This window comes from Acomys minous (genome assembly GCF_964271855.1).
Source record: "Acomys minous genome assembly, chromosome: 12".
Lineage (NCBI taxonomy): Eukaryota > Metazoa > Chordata > Mammalia > Rodentia > Muridae > Acomys > Acomys minous.
In genome coordinates this window covers 71841299-71864355 of record NC_140493.1, presented here as the reverse complement: position 1 = coordinate 71864355, position 23057 = coordinate 71841299, and the positions used below count along the sequence as shown (strand labels likewise).

Genomic DNA, 23057 nt, shown 5'->3' with positions numbered 1-23057 from the left:
GGAGCTGGTTTTTTTTAGAAAATCAATAAGATAGACAAACTGTTAGCCAAACTAACTAAAAGGCAGAGAGACACTATCCAAATCAACAAAATCAGAAATGAAAAGGGAGACATAACAACAGACACTGAAGAAATGCAAAGAATCATAAGATCCTACTTTAAAGGCATATATGCCACAAAATTTGAAAATCTAAGGGACATGGACAATTTCTTGATCAATTCCACTTGCCAAAATTGAATCAAGATCAGATAAACAAATTAAATAGTCCTATTCCTCCTATAGAAATAGAAGCAATCATTGATAGTCTCCCAACCAAAAAAAAAACCAAACCAAAACAAAAAACCTAGGGCCAGATGGTTTCAGAACAGAATTCTACTAGACCTTCAAAGAGGAGTTAATACTAATACTCTTCAAACTACTCCAAAAGATAGAAATGGATTGAACATTACCAAATTCATTCTATGAAGCCACAGTCACATTGATACCTAAACCTCACAAAGACCCAACAAAAAAGGAGAACTTCAGACCAATTTCTCTTATGAACATAGACACAAAGATACTCAATAAAATACTCACAAAATGAATACAAGAACATATCAAAGATATCATTCATCATGACCAGGTAGGTTTCATTCCAGGCATGCAGGTATGGTTTAATAAACAGAAATCCATCAATGTAATCCACTATATAAACAAACTGAAAGAAAAAAAACACATGATCATTTCCTTAGATGTAGAAAAAGCATTTGATAAAATCCAACACCCATTCATGTTTAAAGTGCTGGAGAGATCGGGGATACAAGGCCCATACCTAAACATAATAAAGTCTATATACAGCAATCCAATAGCCAACATCAAATTAAATGGAGAGATACTCTAGGAAATTCCTCTAAAATCAAGGACCAGACAAGGCTTCTCCATATCTCTTCAATCTGGCACTATCTCAGAAAACTTGGAATAGGGCTACCTGAAGACCCAGCTATTCCACTCCTTGGAATATACCCAGAAGAAGTGCCAGCACACAACAGGGACATATGCTCTACCATGTTCATAGTGGCCTTATTCATAATAGGCAGATCATGGAAGCAGCCTAAGTGTCCCTCAGTAGAAGAATGGATAAAGAAACTGTGGTACATTTACACTATGGTATACTTCTCAGCTATTAAAAACAAGGAATTTCTGAAATTTGTGGACAAATGGATTGAACTAGAAATGATCATAATGAGTGAGTTAACCCAGAAGCAGAAAGAGTCAAATGGTATATACTCACTTATATCTGGACACTAGCCCAAGGGGCATGTCCCATGAAAGTCTTCACTTACCAGGAAAGTGGGTCAGAGGGGAAGACATCATATTGGGACTTTAGGTGAGAGAAGCATGGGAGAATGGGGAAGTAGAAGGATCCAGAGGGTCCTAGAAACCTACAAGAAAATATTATGATGGGAGAAACTGGGCCCAGGGGTCCTGCTCAAACTATGGCACCAACCAAGGACAATATGTGCAGTAAACTTTGATCTCCTACCCAGATCTAGCCAATGGACAGGACATTCTCCACAGTTGAGTGGAGAGTGGGGTCTGACTTTCACACAAACTCTGGTGCCCCATATTTGACCATGTCCCCTGGATGGGGAGGCCTGGTGGCATTCAGAGGAAGGATATCAGGCTACCAAGAAGAGACTTGATACCCTATGAGCATATACAGGGGCAGGACGTCCCCCTCAGTCACAGTCATAGGCGAGGGCAGTGGGAGGCGGGGAGGAATGGGAGGATACAAGGGATGGGCTAACAATTGATATGTAATATGAGTAAGTTAATAAAACATTTAAAATATACAAGTAAAAAACAAACAAACAAAAAACTGAAACAGCTAGCTTTTCCAGTGCTTGGCCAATATCTTATTTGGCCAAGAAAGAACAAAAGATGTTCTTTCCCCTAATCAGCAAAAATAATTTTGAGACCATGACGCCCCCATTCCTAGTAGGTAGGGTGGGTATTTTTGGTGGGTTACCAATGTTCATTTTTGCCTAAAGGGGTTAGCTGTAAGTTAATAAAAGTTTCATTTAGAGATTTCTTTCTTCTATCCTTCTTTCTCTCTTATCTTTCTATCTCATCTAACATTAGGCAAAAGAGGGTGAGGAAGGGAGGATCTAGATTTATAGAACAAAAGGTAGATTATTGAATCTGCTAGTCTCAAATATCTTACATTGGTATTATAGGTTGATGAACATTTAAGACTATTTTGATTTATGAAAATTTAAGGCTATCTTATTCAACTTTTGCTTCACATTGACAAAAACTTAAGTTGTATATTGTTATTCAACTTTTGCCTTATGTATTGTATGTTATATGTTGATAAAATCTTACATATTGTATGTTAGTAGAAACTTAGCATCATTTCGTTCAACATTTATTTAATGCATTATTCATGTGCCACTCATTCAAAAAGGTAATGTCTTATGAAAACTATTTTTTAAAGATTTATTTATTTATTATATATACAGCGCTCTGCCTGCATGTACACCTGCGTGTGAGAAGAGTGTACCAGATCTCATAGATGGTTGTGAGCCACCATGTGGGTGCTGGGAATTGAACTCAGGACCTTTGGAAGAACAGTCAGTGAGTGCTCCTAACCTCTGAGCCATCTTTCCAGCCCATGAAAACTATTAATAACCTGTTCAGGAGGATTAGAGATAAAAGTTGGCATTTAGTATCTATAAATCTTACCCGATACTAATTTACTTGACCATAGAGCAGGTTTATTTAGTTTCTTGTATATGTCTTTAAAGGAATAGATAACTCTAAGAATGGATAGAGAGATGGTCTTCAAACTCCTCAGAGATGCACATTTAATGATGGAGAGCTTTTCTGACAGAGAGAGACATCCGCTTCTGGCTGCACCTCCATATACATCAATAAAGATGAGGGATTCAAGAGACAAGGGTGACAGAATAGTCACTGGACTGAAGAACTGCTCTTATCTCTATTGCTGATGACAGGCTGACTGTCCTCTATGATCAAGAGTGATGCTGAGAAGTTGACTGTTCAGTTGACCAGACCGTCAAAATTCCTGCTTCACAAAGCAATTTGTTGGATGTTTTGGGCCAATAAGCCTGAAAAATGATTGCCCCAAAGATGGAGAGAACCCGATGTCTGTCCAAGCAGTCAGCTCTCTCTGTCCTATACACATATGGAAGTTGTCCACCTGTACTTTCTTTACATTAGGTAGAATTTCCTTCTTGAGTCTCTGATGGGATTGAAGACTAGATAGCCACAGTGTTACTATAAGCCTTAGTTTAAGAATTTAAAACATGTTTATAGATTGACAATTGCAATTTCTAATGAAGAGACCTTAGAAAACTTTAGACAGTAACAAAGTATTCTCTTTGATAGGATAATGGAATACTTTCTCCAAGGTTAACAACTACAAAAGGACTAGGTTATGTATTTGACACCTGATGATTCTATATATATGTATGTTTGTGTATATAGTTCTTAATTACTTTTTATAATAAAATGGGGATGTGTGGAAGGATGGCAGGCTTTGTCCCAAGTGAAAGCAGTCTGGATGGACTTTGCCCCTTAGAACCATCGCGGATCCCCACTGAGATGGACATTAGGATAGATTGAGTGGAGCCATCCTGGATCCGGAATTCACAGACCATGGACTCCAGATGGTCTTTTGTGTTTCTAATCAAACATCAATGGGAAGAGAGGAGAAGAGAAGGCTGCTGGTTCAGACCACTAGGGTGTGAATCTGATTTGGAAGAGGATCAGCATGCAGGGCAGGACCAGAGACACCAAGAGATCCATCCCGTGGAGCTGAAACCCAGAAGGTTTATTCTTCTTTCCATTTAACTTTATTCCCCTCCTGTATAGGATAGTTGGGTTGTATAATAAAGTCTAGTTGTTAAGAAACAGAGCCAAGACTCAGCAATCTCCCATGTGTGTGCAGACAAGTGTTATTTCTTTATTATATGGCCACGAGGCAAGGATGGGGAAGAATGAAAGAGGACATTCTGGTCAGCTGGAGGCCAGCAGGATGACATCAGGGTGGCCTTCCTGGAGGGGCAAAGGAAAAGGGACAGAGAGAGGTTAAAGATCAGAGACAGGGGCAAACCCAAGCAGCCCACTTCCCCAGGGTACAACTAGCTCAGAGCAGTGGCTGGACTATGGGCTGATAGCCACGTGGCACATAGCCCAGGGCACCCACTGGGTGAAGGGGAGGGAATTGGGAACTTCACCTTCCTAGAACTCCTCTCAGTGAGAATCTTTTGTGATGGTGAGATTTGGGGGACAGAACTGAGACAGAGAAGAGGTAACAAGACAGGCAGGGTGACTCAGCCTCATCCCCAGCCCAGAGACCTTGCCTATGGCTGCACGTGGTTCACATGGATATCACCGGCCACTTCTAGATTGTTGATAGCAGGCAAGTTCGTCAGACGGTGAGCGTATTCACACAGGTGCTGACCGTCCACGGCCACCTTGAAGCAGTGACTTTCACATAAGATCCACATCTGGAGAGAGACACCACAGCAGGGCGCCTGAGAACCCAGCTTGTGTCTCCACCCACAGCTCTCTCCTTCCTCAGCAGAAACATCTGGCCTCTGGCCAACCTGAATGGCCTGCCTTTTACTACAGTGTTCTCTTTGCCTAGTACATTAGCATGAGCTGGTCCCAGGCCTAGATGCTGCTCCCCTCTTGCACACTTCCACACATGGAAAAGTGCTGGTCCATGCCCTACAGTGACCTCCCATGCCCCTCCCACCTCCTGACCCCCACCCATTTCCCCCAACTCTCTAGTCAGACACTGTCCCTCAACCCAACTCTCACTCTCCCACTGAACCCTGGTGACAGGAGTTAGCACAGGCTACCATGGCCCAGTGTTCCATGCCTGGTCTCCACTAAGTCATTTTCAATAAGACAATTGACACACATGTTAAATCATCTTGACCCATGGTCCCTGCCAACACTCACATGGCATTGTACAAGGACCAGGCTAACACTCAAGCCCTCTGTGTGTGGGCACTATCCAAAGTATGCTGTAGACGCTGCCATGTCCCATCCTTTCTGCTCTGTGAGATTCAGTTTTATCAGGTCTGAGTTCTCACTAAATTAAAATACAAGCTCAGGGAAGCTGGAGAGATGGCTCAGCAGCTAAGAGCACTGGCTGCTCTTGCAGAGGACCTTGGTTCACTTCCCAGCACCCACTTGGCAGCTCACAACTGTCTGTAATGCCAGTGCCAAGGGATCTGATGCCTTCTTCTGACTTCTGAGGGCCTCAGGTGTGCATGCACATGGTACACATCCATGCAGGAAACCAGTCAGACATAAACAAACAAACAAACAAACAAAAACCGACTCAGCAGCACATGTGAGCTCATGCCTATAATCCTAACAGTCAAGAAACTGCAGTTTTCCAGGTACAGGTAGACTTTTTAAAAAAGAGAGAGAGAGAAGCCAAGCATGCTTCAAGTCTGTAATTACTTCCAGGACTTGAGAGGCAGGAGGATTGGGGGTTCAAGCCCAGCCTTGAATATATAGCAAGTCTTGGCCAACCTGGGCTACAACTCTCAACAACAATAACAAAATGCGAGCTCCTATTAGGACCCACAGAGTCTGACACTCTCAGCCTTGTGCCTGGAATGCTGCCAATACACTTTCAATAATGGCTGCACATTGCCCCAGGGGTGGAGCCCAGCCACTGACTTTTCTTTTTTTAAGATCATTGGCTAATCTGACGACATAATGAGGTGGAAAAGGCCTGTTGAGGGTATCAGGCTTCCAACTGCTGCTCTAGTTCAGCTGTCAGCCACATCCTCCTCCTCCTCCTCTTCTTCCTCCTTTTCCTCTTCCTCCTCCTCCTTCTCCTCCTATTGTTTTTCTTCTTCCCCCTTCTACTCCTCCTCCTTCTCCTTTTCCTCCTCCTCTTCCCCTTCCTCCTCAGTAGCACATGCTCTCATAAGCAAAGGAGTGAATAACAATTCACTCTTGGGTTTGACTGGCACAAACTGGCTGTGTGACCTCATGCCAGGGACAGATTCTTGTGGGCTTTTCTGCCCTTTTATAGGAAGCAGGAAGGGCCAGGCCCCATAGTGCAGCACTGCTCTCTAACCTGCTCAGGAAGCTGAGGCAACAGAGTGGGTTCAAGACCAACCTTCTCAAGACCCTGTCTTAGAAGGAAAGAGAAGGAAGGAAGGAAAAAAGAAAAGAAAAAAAAAGGTGGGAGGGAGGCTGGGAAACAGGCTTGGCAGCTCAGGCTTGTAACCACAGCTCTTGCTGAACCAAGCTGAGGTTGATTGATCACCTGAGCTCTAGGCTATAAACTTGGGCTAAAGAGAGTCCCCTGGGCAGGGTGGCACATGTCTTTAATCCCAGCACTCAGGGAGGCAGAGAGAGGAACATTGCTGTGAGTTCGAGGTCAGCCTGGTCTACAAAGCGAGTCCAGGACAGCCAAGGCTACACAGAGAAACCTTGTCTCGAAAAACCAGAGGGAAAGTAAGTGAGTGAGTGAGAGTGAGAGTGAGAGTGAGAGTGAGAGAGAGAGAGAGAGAGAGAGAGAGAGAGAGAGAGAGAGAGAGAGGGAGAGAGCGCCTAAAACAAATAGAGGAAAAAGGAGAGCTGTAGCTGTAGCTCAGTGGGTAGAGCAGATACCAACCCTTACTTCAGCACTCACAGTACTCACAAAATCATACCAGTGTACACACCATTCTCTCTTTAGGGTGCAGCCCTCACATCCGAGGCATCTGCTCCCATCCCATCACAGACCCGTGCACCCTCCTCTTGAACCCCAGCATCTTACTGTGAAGCTCTGGCCAGGACTGAAGGGCATTCTCCCAGGCAGACTCCGCTCCTCAGGCCCCCAGCAGTCGTTGATCAGAGAGTTTCGAACCACAGCATTCTCGTTGAAACGGGCGTTCAAGTGGAAAGCAATGTCATTCCCGCAGCGAAGGTTGACATGGAACCTGCAATGGGCAGTTCACAGTTCACACAGACCCTGTTTGACCACTGAGCTCTGGGCTCAGCCCCTACTCATCCCCCAGGTGGCTCAGAGCCAGCGGCTGGCCAGAATGACACCGGAGCCTCTGTCCTCCTAAGAGCCCGGGGTCTGTCTTACCTCGTAGCATTTGGCAGGACCATGCCTGATATGATGATGGACTTGGATGGGTAAAGCCCACTTGGGATGTCAGTGATGAAAGATGCAAGCTGTTGGGAGGAGGAAGGCAGATCAGCAGCAGCCCAGCAGGGGACGCAGCACAAGTGGCTCTGGACCCTAAAGCTACACCCACGATTCCTGCATCTTCTGGAAGGAACCCAGGATCCTTTACTTGGTTTATTCAATGTCAAGATAAAACAAATGGGATCCAAGCTTGGGTGTTCATGCCTTTTAGCACAGCACACAGGAGGCAGAGCAGGCAGACTGATGTGAGTTTGAGGCCAGCCTGGTCTACAAAGTGAGTCCAGGACAGCCAAGGCTACACAGAAAAACCATGTCTCAGAAAACAAAACAAAACAAAACAAACAAACAAAAACAAAAAAAGAAAAGAAAAGAAAGAGAGAGAGAAAGAAAAAGAAAAGAAATCAAATGTGGGCTGGAGAGATGGCTCAGAGGTTAAGAGCACTGTCTGTTCTTCCAAAGGTCCTGAGTTCAATTCCCAGCAACCACATGGTGGCTCACAACCATCTATAATAAGATCTGGTGCCCTCTTCTGGCATGCAGGTGTACATGCAGGCAGAATATTGTATACATAATAAATAAAAAATGTTAAAAAAAAAAAAACAAGAAAGAAATCAAATGCATAGTTGGTACCCTCTTGATGAAACTGTTCAGGAAGGATTGGGAGGTGTAGTCTTGCTGGAGAAAATGTGTCCCTGGGGATAAGCTTTGAAGTTTCAAATGATCTACACCAATCACAATTTCTCTCTGTGTGTGTCTCTCTTTCTCTTTCTCTGTCTCTGTCTCTCTTTCTCTCTGTCTCTCTCTCTCTTTCTCTCTCTCTGTATGTCTCTCTCTGTCTCTCTCTTTGTGTCTCCCTCCCTCCCTCCTCCTCTCTCTCTCTGTCTCTGTGTGTGTGTCTCTCTCTGTGCCTCTCTCTGTCTCTTTGTCTCTCTCTCTCTGTGTCTCTCTCTGTGTGTCTCTCTCTCTGTGTCTCTCTCTCTCTTTCTTTCTCTCTCCCTCTCTCTCTCTCTTCCACCTATAAAAGGTGTGTCCTTACCTACTGCTCCAGTGCTGTGCCCTCCTATCTGCTGCCATGCTCCTGCCATGATGGTCATGGAGTCTTCAGCCCCATTTAACCTCTTCCTTCTCTACTATAAGTTGCCCTGGTCATGGTGTTTATCACATCAATAGAGACGGAATTACGCAGGTGTGAATCTGTTCACGCTGAAGGACCATTTGAAACCTGAAAGCACGTTTCTCTCTTTTCTTTTTTCTACCATTCTTTCTTATTTTGGTTTGGTTTCTTTGGGTTTTTTGTTTGTTTGTTTGTTTTTTGAGAGTTTCTCTGTGTAGCCTTGGCTGTCCTGGAGTGATATGGTAGACCAGGCTGGCCCTGAACTCACAATGATTCACTTACCTGTGCCTCCCGAGGGCTGGGATTACAGGCATGCATGTCTAGTCACTTACATGGCTATTTTAACTGTTCACCTGGATGCAGAAACCTTCATTGATCATGCAAGTTAGAGGATTATCCCAAAGCCTCCCTCTGTGAGGAGTGGGTCTAGCCTTGTCTGCCCTTATAGGGGAGGCTGAGCTTGCCTCCCCCCTCTACCCCACAGCAAGAGTCATTGAGATGAAGTTCCAAGCAATAAGAAGAGAACAAGGGACTTACCTTGGATGCCTGGTGGGCAGGCTGCCAGTCTTGAGGCTGAAAAGGAACAAGGGGGAGGGGAATGTGAGCTCTGGGGTCACCTGGGATGGGAGGTGACTTCACCCTCTAGGTTCCTGTGGTCAGAGAGGGCTTTGGTTGAGCTGTGGCTGCAGTATGTCTGCGCAGAGGGAGGAAGTGCCCTGGGCTCAGACTAGGCAGTGTCTCTTCTGTCTAGTGAGGGAATTGGAGCCCATATTGATTTACTATTTAGGGGGATGTTTTTATTTTAAGTTTTGGGGTTTTTTTTCTCCTTTCATTTTTTTGTTTTTTGTTTTCTTTCTTTGTTTTTTGTTTTGTTTTGTTTTGGTTTTGTTTTGTTTTTTGTTTTTTGAGACAGGGTTTCTCTGTGTAGCCTTGGCTGTCCTGGACTCTCTTTGTAGACCAGGCTGGCCTCGAACTCACAGCGATCCGCCTTCCTCTGCCTCCCGAGTGCTGGGATTAAAGGCGTGCGCCACCACGCCCGGCCCTCTTTCTTTGTTTTGAGACAGGCCACACATCGTCCAGGCTGAGGGTGATCTTGAACTTCTGATCCCTCTAGACTCTACCTGAAAGTACTAGGATTCTGGGTGTTCACCAGGCTTTGAGTTCTGTTTAGAAAGTCTCTGTGCCCTAACCCTAAGGATTTTTACAGTGAGGAGGGTGGGATGGAATGTGTGAGGTCACTGTGCAGTGGTGGGTGGCAGGGGGTGAAAGGAACCAAGCCCCAGTTGACTTATGTGAGGAATTACCATACGCTAGACCCCAGGAGTGGCTTTTAGGAGGGAGAGAGAATGGCACACGGGGGAAGGACAAAGGGGATGGACACACTTGTGGGCAGCTGGTGGATGCAGAGGACCCAGTGTCGATGGGATGGGGTCTGAAGGTCCCTGGAGAGCTTGTTAGTTGGACCTGCCTCTGAGGTCTATCCTTTGCTAATGATAGACCTCGAAGGCCACACACTTAACTTACTTGTGGTTTGTGCCACTCAGTGTCCCAATCAGACTCAGAAGGCTGAGGGAATGGCACATTGGGGAAGGCAGACTGTTCAGAGTCTTCTGAAGAATTCTGTTAAAACAAAAGCCTGTTTGGGTGACAGGAAGCAGGAGGCATGGCCAAAGCAAGGACAGGCACAGAGCAAGGGCTGGCTCCAACCAGCAGGAATGAGGCCAGAGATGGGGTAAGTGGCTCTTTACAGCCTCCCTCCTGCTCCTGCTCCTGCTCCTGCAGGGAATCAGGACACAGCAGGTGTAAGCAGAAGGCCAGAGGGAAAGGGGCCAGCACACTCCAGACTCCCAGGTTTTCACACAGCATTTCCAGATATTTGTTTATTTACTGTATTTGGTATCTTGTGACTGAATCTCCTGAAGCCCAGGCTAGTCTTATACTCACTATGTAGGATGAGGATGACCTTGAACTCCTAACCATCCTACTGTTGGAATTACTGGCCTCAGACACTATACCCAGCTCTGCTTTCAGATGTCGGCAACACATTAAAAAATCTTAAAACAAAGCAAAGCTACCATGGGAAGATACTTGCGGGTACCCTGTGTAGTAGGCAAGAGCCCAACTGGTCACTGTCCTCCCACCCTGGGACAATGCCAGCCTTTCCTGACCTGGAAGGTGATGGAGGACAGCTCCAAGGAGCCAGAGACAGAAATGGTGTCCACGAAGCGGTAGGGTACGCGGTGTGAGTACTCCGTGAAGAATCTCTTGTTCACCATCACCTGATGGAAGAGAGTCACTGTGAGAGGAGTGCCAGGCCAGGTGACACCTGAGTGTCAGCTGAGCTTTACTTTCAGAAATAAGGATCTGCTTTTTTTTTTTTTAACTCATATTATTTACTCATAGAAGTGCTCTATCTGCATGTACACCTGCAAGCCAGAAAAGGGCAGCAGATCATCAGATCACATTATAAGCGGTTATGAGCCACCATGTGGCTGCTGGGAATTGAACTCAGGACCTCTGGAAGAGCAGTCAATGCTCTTAACCACTGAGCCATCTCTCCAGCCCAAGTTTCCACTTCTGACATTGAGGCAGGGGCAGTTGTCTTCAGTGCAGAGCCAAGGACAGATGTGTGAAAGGCTGCACTCAGAGCCATTGTCCACTGGAATCCTGTTTCTGGCCACTCACTTATTACTCCAGGTTTGTCAAAGCTTTTTAGAAGACCCTTTAGAGTTATTTTATTTTATGCATTTAAGTGTTGTTCAAAGTGTACGTGTGTGTACCACATGCATGCCAAGAGAGGGTGCTGAATCGCCTAGAACTGGGGTTACAGATGCCAATGAGCTGCCATGTAGGTGCAGGGAACTGGATTCTGGACATCTGCAAGAGCAGCAAGTGCTCTTAACTCCTGAGCCATCTCTCCAGCCTGTAGGTGTATCTTTCCAATCTTGGTTCATGTCAGGTAGCTTTTTTGATGATGTGGTTGAAACAGAGTCTCATGTGCCTGGACTGGCCTCAAAATTGCTGTGTCACTAAGGAGGACGTTGACCTCCTTGGTCCTCCATCACCCAAATGCTGGTTTCCAGGTGTGTTCCGCTATGCCTAGTTTATGCAGTGCTGGGATCATATCCAGAGCTTTGGGCATGCTGGGAAAGCACTCTACCACATGAACGATATCCCAGCCCTCGCCTGGGATAATATTTAGGTGTGCATAGGACACTCGTGGGCAGCAGAGGAAAGGCAACCTCAGGTTGTGCTTGGAGTATGGGAGAACACCAATGTCACACAGAAAAGCTCAGAACAGGACACGCTCACACAACCCAGCCCAGAGCCAGAGCCAGATAATAATAACCCTTCGCCTTTAGCAGGACCTGAAGAAAGATAGGACAATGTGTATGAGCAGATTCACATGAAGACTCGGCGTGTAGCTCCATGGCAGAGTGGGATGCAGGAGACTAGGTTGATCCCCAGCTCCACAAAATGTATCTTTTACTAGGGAGCAGCCGTGGAGGGAAGGAGTTGACTTGGGCTTTGGGACAAGTGAGGCTCTATGCACATGAGGCCCCAAGAGGAGCTTTTGACAGTTGATATCTGGGGAGGGGTGTCATATCTTTCGTGCTGTACTTATTAGTAATCCAGGAAATAACCCCACAGCATGTATACAAAAGCAACTCTAATAAAACACAGCCGGTTATGGATGGAGAGAAAAAAAGATAAAAGTAGGAGGGGGAGTGGGGAAGACAGGGGATCCTGAGTGAGTGGCAGGAGGAGGGGGTGGGAGGAAGCATGTGTGCTCAAAACACATTCCATGAGTGCACGAGGTTATCAGAGAATAAATACAGTGGCTTTTCGGTTGGTTTTTGTTTGTTTGTTTGTTTGTTTGTTTGTTTAAAAACACACGGGGCCTAAAAGCAACATGGTGACAGATTGAAGTCTTATTTTCTAAGGAATAAAATCAAGAGGTGCGTTTGCTGAGACAGGCACGAGTGTGTAAGGCAAAGGGCAAAGGTCACATCTGTGGCGTGGCTTAGCTGAGACCTGATCTCAATGCCTGTGGTCTTTTCAATGTGGTTCCCTCAGGGAGCGGGTTGGGGGAGGGTTGCCCCACTCACCATAAACTCTTTGCTGTCCACCAGGAAGCTCAGCTCGAAGGGCTTCCCCGCCTGGAAGGGCATCTCCATCTTCCTCTCCTCAGGACCCCAGTCGGATAGCCGCTTTGTGTTGCAAACCACATACCCACCATCTTCAAACCGGGCATTGAAATGGAAGGCGACTTTATCACTTCTAGTCAAGCCATTCTGAAAGTTCACGATAATCCTAAAGAGAAGAAGGAAGCCTCTTGGAGCATGGGTACCAGCAGGGCCAGACAGAAGCGCCTCTCACTGCCTGCTGTGTCGGCGTGTTTTGGGCTCATCTAACTTAGACCTAATGTACTTTGCACAGTTATTATATTTTGCCTTTCCTGTGTTCTTTTTTTAAAAAGTTAAGTAAACAATTAGCAAGAAAAGAAAATATGACGTAAGCCACCAAAACCACAAGTTTTCTGTCATAGGCCCCAGTCAGAGGATACAGAGACATTAGGTTGGAACTGGGCTACACCTTGGGACATGGCACATGGAGAGCGGAAGGTGCTCAGGAGGATTGTGGCACAGAATTGTCACCAAGCACCCTACTCAGCCATGCAACACTATTGTCATCGTTGGTTTTAGTTGTCACACATCTGGGAAGCGGGAAGCTCAGCTGGTGAACGGCCTCCAAGGGTTGACCCAGGAGCTTGTCTGTGGGGTGGTTTCTTGGTTGCTGGCTGATGAAGGAGGGCCCAGCTCACTGTGCAGGGTGCAAGCTAGGGGAAGCAAGGCAGCAAGCAGCATCCCCCTGTGGTCTCTGCTTCACTTCCTGCCTGAGCTTCTTTCAGGGATAGACTGAACTCTACACAGCACATAAACCCTTCTCTGCCCAAGATGCTTTTGTTCAGAGTGCTTTATCACAGCAAGAGAGAGGCAAACAAATACAACTACACCATCTGGCCAGATGTAAACAGTGGCAAGTCTGTTATGGTGGTACTGAGTACGTTCTGATGAGATCTGAGGCCCATCCCATCGGATGGGAATTCACACGTTACATTGTAAACCTGGACAAACGCCTGTAGCTGGAAGGTCTTGGCTCTATCGGGCAAGCTATGTGCACATAAAAATTGTTCTATATGCCCATGCTTGTGTCTATTATGCTTGTATTAATTGAATTATTTGAGACTTTTTTTCAAGACAAGGTTTCTCTTCGTTATCCTGCCTGTCCAGGATCGGCTTTGTAGACAAGCCTAGCCTTGAACTCAGAGATCTGCCTGCCTTTGCCTCCCTGAGTGCTGGAATTAAAGGTGTGGCACCAGTGCTCAGGAATTTTCATTTGTTTCTTTGTTTTTGTTTTTCCAAGACATGGTTTCTCTGTGTAACCTTGGTTGTCCGGACTCACTTTGTCAACCAGGCCTCAAACTCACATTGATCCCCCTGTCTCTGCCTCCCAAGTGCTGAGATTAAAGGTTTGTACCACCATGCCCAACTAATTGTATTAATAATGCTGCTGTTAGCTTTGGTCAAAGAAACGTCTTTGTGCAATGGGCAGTGGTAAGTAGAGAAAAAGTGACAGCTCTAAATGGGCATAAATGGTAACAGAAAATAATGAAAACCATAAACATGAACTGGTCATCTCTATCACCTCCTTCAAGGTTCAGAGACCATTTTGTAAGAGAGAACAGAAAGACTGAAGGAATGATGTCCTATGAAGGGAGGAGCTCTGTGAACCACCATCTTGCAGGCATAATGCCGCCATTGCACTTGTGACCTCAGGGCAGCTGTGACTACAGACAAGCCCTGCTCAAGACTGGGTCAGACAGCATTTCCATCTGCAGAGAGGAGGGGCCCTTGACACCTCCCTTCCCTGGGGATTTTCAGGAGGTCCATGGTGGAGGAGGGTGAGGGAGGGGCAAGAAGTATTTCCCTTCAGTGGAGCAGCCACATTACTTAAGTGCTCATGTTCCTGTAAGAACACGTTAGTTTGAGCAGGGCTGGTGGTACACACCTGTAATCCCAGTACTTGGGGAGGCAGAGGTAGGGAGCTCGCTGTGAGTTCAAGGCTGGTCTATAAAGTGAGTCCAGGACAGCCAGGGTTACACAGGGAAACCCTGTCCGGGTTGGAGGGAGGAAGGCTTGTGGAAAGCTGGCCAAAGCACATCTGAATCACCACTTTAAATAAACTGAAAGTTCTTGGGTTAAAGGTGTGTCAGGGCTCAACCAGGAGAAATAGGGATTTATAGTTCAATCTCAGGGATCACAATGGGATCAAATATCCTGCAACGGCTCAGCAGGTTAAGACACATGCAGCTCAGTCTGACCACCTGATCCCCTAGAGCCTTGTGGTGACAGGGAATAACTGACTGCAGCAAGATGTCCTCTACCATGTACACACACACACACACACACACACACACACACACACACACACACACACACACACACGCTGCGGGAACTGAAGGAACTTCTCTTCCTGTAACATCACAGCAGTGTCAAGAGCAAATCCTGCGACCAGCTGCTCTGGCCATGTCACTTCCCTCCTCACAAGGTGAGCTCCCAGGGGACAGGGTGTTCAGGGCCCAAGGATCTGTGAGGTATGTCAATGGTGCCTGGAGGGCAGGAGGTGTGGGCAGGGCCATCCCTCCATCCCCTGCAGCTCCACGGTTGCTGAGGCTGGAGACTGGCATCAATGGCATCCACATACTCATCTGGATAAGGGTCGATGGTCCCCTGGAGTGTGATCTTAAGTCCTTCTCTCAGGCCTCCTTGGATACGACCAGTAAAGGGGATGTCCTGAGAAGGGGAAATGAGAGATCAGTTGGCTGGCACTTGCCTGGTGTGACAGCACCCAGTTAATGCCGTGGAAAGGGTAGTATGGTCAGGAAGGAGCTAGAAATCCAGCTGTGTCCCTCATAGACACAGGCCTAATCTAGTTAGATACACAGCCATTCTGAGGATATCAGAAGAGTGCCCAGGTTTTCCTGCCCCCAGGTGACAATCAAATCTAGACAGCTCCTAGTCAAATGATCTCTAATGTGTTCAGTGGGGAGGAGAGAAGGGTTCATCTGGTCTGGACTGGTTTGGGATGGGTGTGTCTGTAAAGCAAAGTAGTGAAAGGAAGAACCTCCCATTTACCGTCCCGTGCCTCTGCACGAGGGAAGGATGTCCACAGTAGGACAAATGAATGTAGGAACCAAACCATCAAGATGGAGAACAGCTTAAACCACAATCCCTAGAGGCCAGCTCCTTCTTTTGAACCCCATAAAGGAAGCCCTGAGCCTCAGCTGGACCCTCCCAGTGCTTGTGTGCACCTGCCCCCTGTCAATATTGAGGAACTCCCACTCTAACATGAAGCTTTTCTTCAGAGACAGTTGTGTGGTTTGCATTGTAAAATGCTGTGACCCCCGGTGTTGAGCTCTTTGGAGAAGATTTCAAGAACCTGGAAACACCTACCAAGGGTAGGGGAGCTGCCCCAGGTTCACAGGATCAGAGAAATCTGGACAATGAGGAGGATTTTATGTTCTGGTTCTGGGGTCCTGGAGACTCCTTAAAGTTTATAAGAATTCCTGTGAAGTCTGGTCCTGCCCACCTGTGACCTCTGCACTTGGAAAGTAGATGCAGGAGGATCTGGGTTCAAATTTATTTAATTAATTAACTATACACCCTCTAATGTAGAGACAAAATATACAAGAATATTTTCAGTGAGATGTGACAGGCGTTGTTTTGAAGGAACCTGAGATTGGCAAGGGAAGTGAAGGCACAAGAGAGCAAGCAAGATAGGTCCTGGGATGGTTGTCCACTTAGGACATTTCTCTGCATCTTCAAATTGTCACCCTGCATCCCGACAGGGAACACCAACACCAACAAACTCAACCCACTGGCTGCTGGACCACCAGCAGAAGGGAATGCCACACCCTACATCCTCCCTAGGATCTTCCTGCAGTGCAAATTATGTAGCTTGTGCCAGTTCTCAGGCCTATGAATGGCACTCAGGGCACAGGGGCTTTAGGGCCGGCTCCCTAGTCTCTGCTTTATGGGTGTCACGTGCCTTCACTGATCCTCCCTCCTAAGCAAAGAGACCCCTCAGCAATAAGCTCAGAGACCTCTTCCATCAAAACTTAGACCCCTCCCTCTAAGCCCTAAGCTCCCCCTCCCCTTTAGAGGCCATAGATTCCAAGACCCTCCTCTGTCCAGCCACTTGCTGGTCTTCGTGCTGTGCTGCTGTTGGGTCTCCACCCTGTTCCTTCAGCTCCTCCTGCTGCTAATGGCTGCCGGCATTAAGGCTTCTGATTGCCAGACACCCTCAGCTCCTGGTGCTCACTGACCAACACCCATGCAGCTCTCTCTCCTTATCTGACTGGCACTGCCTTCTGGCCTGGAGTTGTGTGGCCACACAGAACCTACGGAAGCCTGGAATGGTCCCCTGGATGCTCCAATCCCATTTGTACCATCCCACTGTCATCACGTCAGGGAAGTGGCTTCCCATATCTCATGTTGGCCCTGTCTCTGAGTGTTTCAGTAACCTCAAACAAAGCACAGCTTGCCCGTGTGTGAGTTCCTCTGTTCACACCCTCATCCCCACGGGCAAACACACCTGTGGAATGTGGAGAACAGCCAGCCTGAGGGAACTGTGCATGGGCATGGCAGGAAATGTGTTGTTGTTGTTGTTGTTGTTGTTGTTGTTTTGTTTGTGTGATGCTAGGGATTGAACCAAGGGTCTCAAACTTGCTAGACAAGTACACTTCCTGTGTCTCTAGGATTTTGGAAACTCCTCCTGGGGGCTGCAGGAGTAAGAGCACAGCCTGGTGATCCAGAGGACCCAAGTGTAGATCCCAGAACCCCCACCAGACAGCTCTCTACAGGTAACTCCAGCAGGAGGATCTGACGCCCTCTACTGGCCTGGCTGAAACAGAGTATTTTAACGTGAGTGAACCTTATAAGCACAACACAAGAACAGCAAGAGATGGGAAAGGGCCTAAAAGCGCACTAACAGGAAAAGCCGATCTATACTATTGGAAGGAAATGGTCTTGCTGCTGTTGTTTTGTTTCTGTGCTGCTAGGGATGATCCCAGGGTCTCAAAGTTGCTAGGCAAGCACACTGCCTTGTATCCCTACAGACCCACCCTATAGGCTCCAGGTGTCAAACCCAGGCCACCAGGCTCAGTGGCAAGTAGTCTCACCTACTGGGCCACACATGGAATAATAGACATGTAATAAATAGCAATAAATAATGCCATTTGCATGGGATGGATCCGATGTAGGAAGGATGAAGGTGGGGACCCTGCCCAAGGATACGGAAGGACACCATCTGCATTCATCCATTCATTTTGTGTGGTTGTGGAGGGCAGAGGACACCCTGTGGGAGGCAGTTCTCTCCTTCCACCCTGTGGGTTACAGAGGTCAAACTGAGGTCACCAGGCTTAGTGGCAAGAGCGCTCCCTCATTGAGCCAGCCAGAATATGGTCTTTTGCAGAGAAATTGGGAAGGGCTATTTGTACTGGGTTGCTAATTTGTAGATACAGTCTCTGGAGAAATTCTCCAAGAGTGGATGGCAGGAGAGACTACAGAGGAGGTCTGAGTGGCTCGCCTCACCCACCCACCACTACCCTCAGAAGTGGCCCAGAACAACCTGGGACTATGTTGACTTAAGTGACATAGAGGGACTCTGCAGATGTGCTAAAGTCTCTTGACTAGGGCACATTGCTGAATTACCCAAGCCAGTCTTACATAATCACCAGTGTCCTTATAAGAGAGAAGTGGGGTTCTAGGGTCAGGCCCTGTAATAAACAGAAGAAAGGAAGAGAATTGGTCTAGTAAGATGGACCGGTGGACAAAGGCACTAGGTACCAAGCTTGATGACCCAAGTTAGACCCTCAGGACCCATTTGGTGCCTAGAAGAGACAGACCCTCAATGTTGTTCTCTGGCCTCTGTCACATGCACACAGCAGACACACACAAACATGTTTTTAACAGGAAGTGTGAGCTCTTGCTGTGGATGCTGCTCCACCGAGGAGAAGGTGGCAGGGCTCAGAGGGTATTGGCTGCTGCAGCTAGGGGAAGGTGGCAGGGGTCAGAGGGCATTTGTTGCTGGGCATGAAACCAAGGGCCTTGCACATGCTGATCAGACGACACTAAATCAGAAACTTAGAATGTATTCTGTATGTAATGTTCTGCCTACATGTCAGAAGAAGTCACCAGATCTCATTATAGATGGCTGTGAGCCATCCTGTGGTTGCTAGGAACTGACTCATGACCTTTGGAAGAGCAGGCAGGGCTCTTAACCTCTGAGCCATCTCTCATGCCCCAGCCCTAATATTTGAACTTTTGGGTTTGAGACTCCTGCCCCTCCTGAAGAGTGACAGACCAAGATGTTGAGTTCAACCTGGGGACCCCATGGAACTCAGATCTCTAGTGAGTCAGTAAAGGATCTCAGCAAAAAAAAATAATGGGACCTGCATTTGATCCATGATGCTCCTGGGAGTGGCTGGGTATTATAATGTGTTTTCTTTTTCTCAGGATTTATGATCCTATAGGTCTTGTTCCCATCTCCTTTTGAGAGTCCTGACCCTGGACAAGTCACTCACTCATCTCTGTATGCCCTGGTGCCTGCAGGGACTAGTGGGGCAGCAATGGCTGCAGGAAGCATTCCTGGGAAGATGTGACAAGTTGAGACAGGATGCCAGTGGGTCGTCCCTGGTTCAGAGGGGCCACGACCATGCAACTGTTCACACTAAGAAGACTGCACCAAGCTGGGTGTGGTGGCACACGCCTTGAATCCCAGCACTCTGGAGACACAGGCAAGTGGATCATTGTGTGTTTGAGGTCAGCCCGGTCTACAGTGTGAGTCCAGGACAGCCAGGGATACACAGAGAAATCCTGTCTCAAAAACCCAAAAACAAGGAAGAAGAGTGCACCCTTCTCCCTGAGAGTTTAGGGCCTTTTCCTTCACTTTGCTCTTGGGATGTGCAGAAGGCAGAGCTTAGGTGGATCTCCCTCATTCCTGGGGTGTTGGCCACTGGTCCTCAGGAACAGGGAGCATAAGTGACAAACTGAGGATTCAGAAGGCCTGAAAGTAAGATGGAATAACCTCAGGGAACCACCTCAGTGAGATAGCTCAACTGTATTCAGGGTCCTTGGGTGCTGGGTGGGTGCTCACAGGATAGGTGGGCATAACTGGCTAAGGCTAAGGACTCGAGGGGTGCTTTTATTTGCATTTGCAGCACTATCCTGTCACAGGACATGAAACTCAGTAACTAAGTATCCTATAGGCACAGGGAGGGCAGAGCCTGCAGGGAGCTGTGTCAAAGGCCATATACCACATATGGTTAGAGACATCTGTGCCCAAGACACTCTCCAGATGAGTCAGGCAGAGAGTAGAAGACCCTGATAGGTAGAGGGAGTCCTTCGTCTGGTACTGAGCTCAGAAAGGCTATCTGGACTGGGAGGACTAACAGCAGGGTCCTCCAACAAGCTACAGCCAGGGTGTGGTCAGCCAGATGATGCCCCCAGGGCACACAGCCCAGGCATCAGCAGTCATGGTATCTTCTGGCATGCTTTCAAGCCTGAAGACCCAGCTGTTCCGGAAGTCCAAAGGCCCTGGGGTTGCCATCCTCAAGGGTCACTGTCACATCCCTAAGCAGTCTAACAGCTATAGTTTTAGTGTCTTTGTGAATGAGGAAACGGAAGTGCAGAAAGTAAAGTCACTTGCCCAGAGCTACACAGCTCCTTAAGGACAAGCCCGGGATTTGAACACTAGAATTCATGCTCTCAGCCACAGGTGACACAGACTTCCTTTCATTAGGAAGCACACACATGTCCTTGGTCCCTGGCTCACCAGGGTCACACAACTGGGTCATCCTGACCAGCCCCACCTTCTTCTGAGACCTTGCAGAGTCTCCTTACTCATGACAGTCAGCAGTGCAGCCTGGTCCTCAGGCCATGACAATGCTGTCCCTCAGTGGGACAGAAGCCACGTGACTTTCATACACAGGCACCATTTCAGTGGATGAGAGGTCACAGTTGCAGAAGTCAGTGGGTCACTGAGTGAGGAGGAAGGAAGTGTGGTCCCGTGCTGTGGGGCTGCCCATGGCCTTCACGGCCCCCACCAGGACCCCCTTGATCTCGTCTTCCCTGTGGGAAGATTCCCCTTCATATTGAAAATATTTGTTTCCTTCTTCCTCTTCCCTGTTTGTTTGACTGTGTTTTTGTTTTTTGTTGTATTTTTATCTTGGAGACAGGATTTCTCTGTGTAGCCTTGACTATCCTGAGCTCACTTTGTAGACCAGGCTGGCCTTGAACTCACAGTGATCTGCCTGCTTCTACCTCCCTGAACGCTGGCTTTGTTTGGTTGTTTAAATACAGAGTTTAATCCTATAGCCCAGCCTAACCTTGAACTCTTTATGCAATCCAGCCAGCCCTAAAGTGCATGGAGACCCTCTTGCCAGCCTCCCAAGTGCTGCGGAGTCACCTTCTGTATCCTAGTTAAACACAATGGCCTGATGTGTTGGCCCTGTGTGATGGGGACCACAGTAGGAGTATCAGGCCCCTCAGGGCACATTCAGCCCCTAGATGCCCCACAGGGGCTCTGGACAGCCCCTTCCAGCCTTTCCAGCCCTTTCCAGCTTTCCCAGTCACCTTCCATACAGGTCCCCAGTCAGAAGCCTCAATAATGGAGCTGGTGACAATGACAATTTCCAGGAGCACCAGGCAAAGCCTAGAGCCCTGCTAGAGTCAGCTCTGTTGCTGGCCATGACAGGATGCTCACCTGCAGCACCCTGCTGTCTCCCACCCTGCACACAGTGGGCACACTACAGAAGGCTCCCAGGAAACACTCACTTCCCTCTTCTTCACTTCCATCTCCCTGTGAGCACTCCCCACATTTCTGGAATCAATCAATGCACTTTCCTTCACTGTCACTTACCATTTGGCCACAACTCAACCTTTTAAAGCCTCAGTTTCCCCACACACAGTGTAGCTAAGTTTCCTAGTGTGTAAACAAGGCCACCTGCAGACACAAAAGAAGCAGCAGAAGGCAGCCCTTTGCACACCACACTAAAGGACACTCCCTACCTCCTTGCCCTTCTGCACACATTCTGCAGATGCTCTTGAGTGAATTCTGACGTGGCCCTTGCAGGACACACATGTCTTTGGGATGACGTCCCTGCTGCCCCCAGGCTACTCCGGAAATACCTCCAGGTTCCAGGTGCTGTTCAAAAACTCATATGTTCTATCCAGTTTCTCCTTACCCCAGCCTCAGAAGACAGACTCAAGTATTATCCCATTTTACACTGGTAACTGAGGCCCAGAGAGAAGAGAGTACCATGGGTGAGGTCTCCTAGTGTGTAAATGGCAGAATGAAGGTTCTCTCTAAAGCAAGTACTGCACGTGTCCTGTGGTTGCCTGGCACCCACATCCCCACCCAAGCCCACCCACATCTGCACATAAACCATCTCCTTTCTAGATGCTACTAACATGGAACAGCCACACATTGATCCACCTCATGAACCATGGTGACTGGAACCCTCGGCTCCGCAGAGGCACAGTGAGCCTAGCATGGAACAAGAGCTGCACCAGGGTGACCCTGTCCTGTATGTCTGTCCTCCTAGTGTTGTGTGCTGGACACCCGCCTCCCACCACTATCCATGCCACTCAGTTGTTTCTCCAGCGACCCTGAGCAGCTTCCCCCTGGATGTGGCATTAGCTTTTCCTGAATCATCCCATAACAGCACCCCACAACTCACCGGGTTCAGGTATGGAGCTTGTCGGCGGGAGAAAGCCATCTCTTCTCTCTCAGGGCAACCACCACTCACTCTCTCCCTCACTCCTGGACAGACTTCTGCACAGGGTGGGGCCAGGGGAGGAAATTTAAACCAAAGCCAACCCCCCCCCCCCACTGACTCAACTGGGAGGAGCCAGGAACCAGTGGCTGAAGGAAGTTTCTGGAGAAAAGTACAGGTAATGTCCTGCTGGAGGGCAGGAGGTGGGACTCTGTGCTCCATGATCAGACACCCTGTGTCCCCTCATCTTGCTCTGCCCAGAGAACCTGTCACATTTGGTCCCTGAAGCTTCAAAGTGACATAGGCAGGAGTTTCTCGACTCCTTACACAGACTGACGTGGCTGTGCTTCTGAGCACGTTTCATCACCTCTTCCTGCAGAGCACAGGCTTCCCTCTGTGGGGGCAGCTGTAGGAAAGACCTGCTTCAGTCCATCCTGTGTACAGGGCAAGGGATGCTCAGGAAGCCCAAGGGGCAAGAGCAAGATGCACAGCTCTTTAAGGGCACTCCGAAGACTCTGAAGATTGAGGCTTCCCAAAACGTCTTTCTTCTTTGCATAAAAACTTAACAACATAGAAAGAACTGTCCTGCAATAAAACCAGGACCACTGTGATTGCTGAAGTGGAATATGAGGGTGACCTGGGAGCTTCGTTTCTGTCTGTCGTCTGCCTGTGAATTGATCTGTCTGTTCTCTCTCTCTCTCTCTCTCTCTCTCTCTCTCTCTCTCTCTCTCTCTCTCTCTCTCTCTCTCTTTCCTCCTTCCTTCTGTTTTTGGGGTAAGAAGAGGAAAAGTAACTGAGTAGAATATCCCAAGTGACAGGTTGGAGACACATTGAATATATGAAATAGCTTTAAAGCTAGGCATGGTGGCACATCGTGTATTCCCAGCATGCCTCATCTAATACACACATACCTCCTCCCCCCCTCT

At 47.8% G+C, this 23057-nt stretch overlaps 1 protein-coding gene across 1 annotated transcript; it reads right to left on the bottom strand.

Annotated features, from left to right (window-relative positions):
* Window positions 1–3947: 3947 nt before the first annotated feature.
* Window positions 3948–22175, bottom strand: LOC311578454 (galectin-9-like). Its single transcript, XM_084748297.1, has 10 exons — window positions 22096–22175; window positions 15060–15148; window positions 12401–12605; window positions 10460–10570; window positions 9816–9911; window positions 8829–8864; window positions 7115–7203; window positions 6800–6962; window positions 4363–4514; window positions 3948–4059 (listed from the first exon to the last, which is right to left on the bottom strand). Exons 1-9 carry the CDS (start codon window positions 22132–22134, stop codon window positions 4368–4370), a joined length of 975 nt encoding a protein of 324 aa, XP_084604423.1. The 5' UTR covers window positions 22135–22175; the 3' UTR covers window positions 3948–4059; window positions 4363–4367.
* Window positions 22176–23057: the final 882 nt, after the last annotated feature.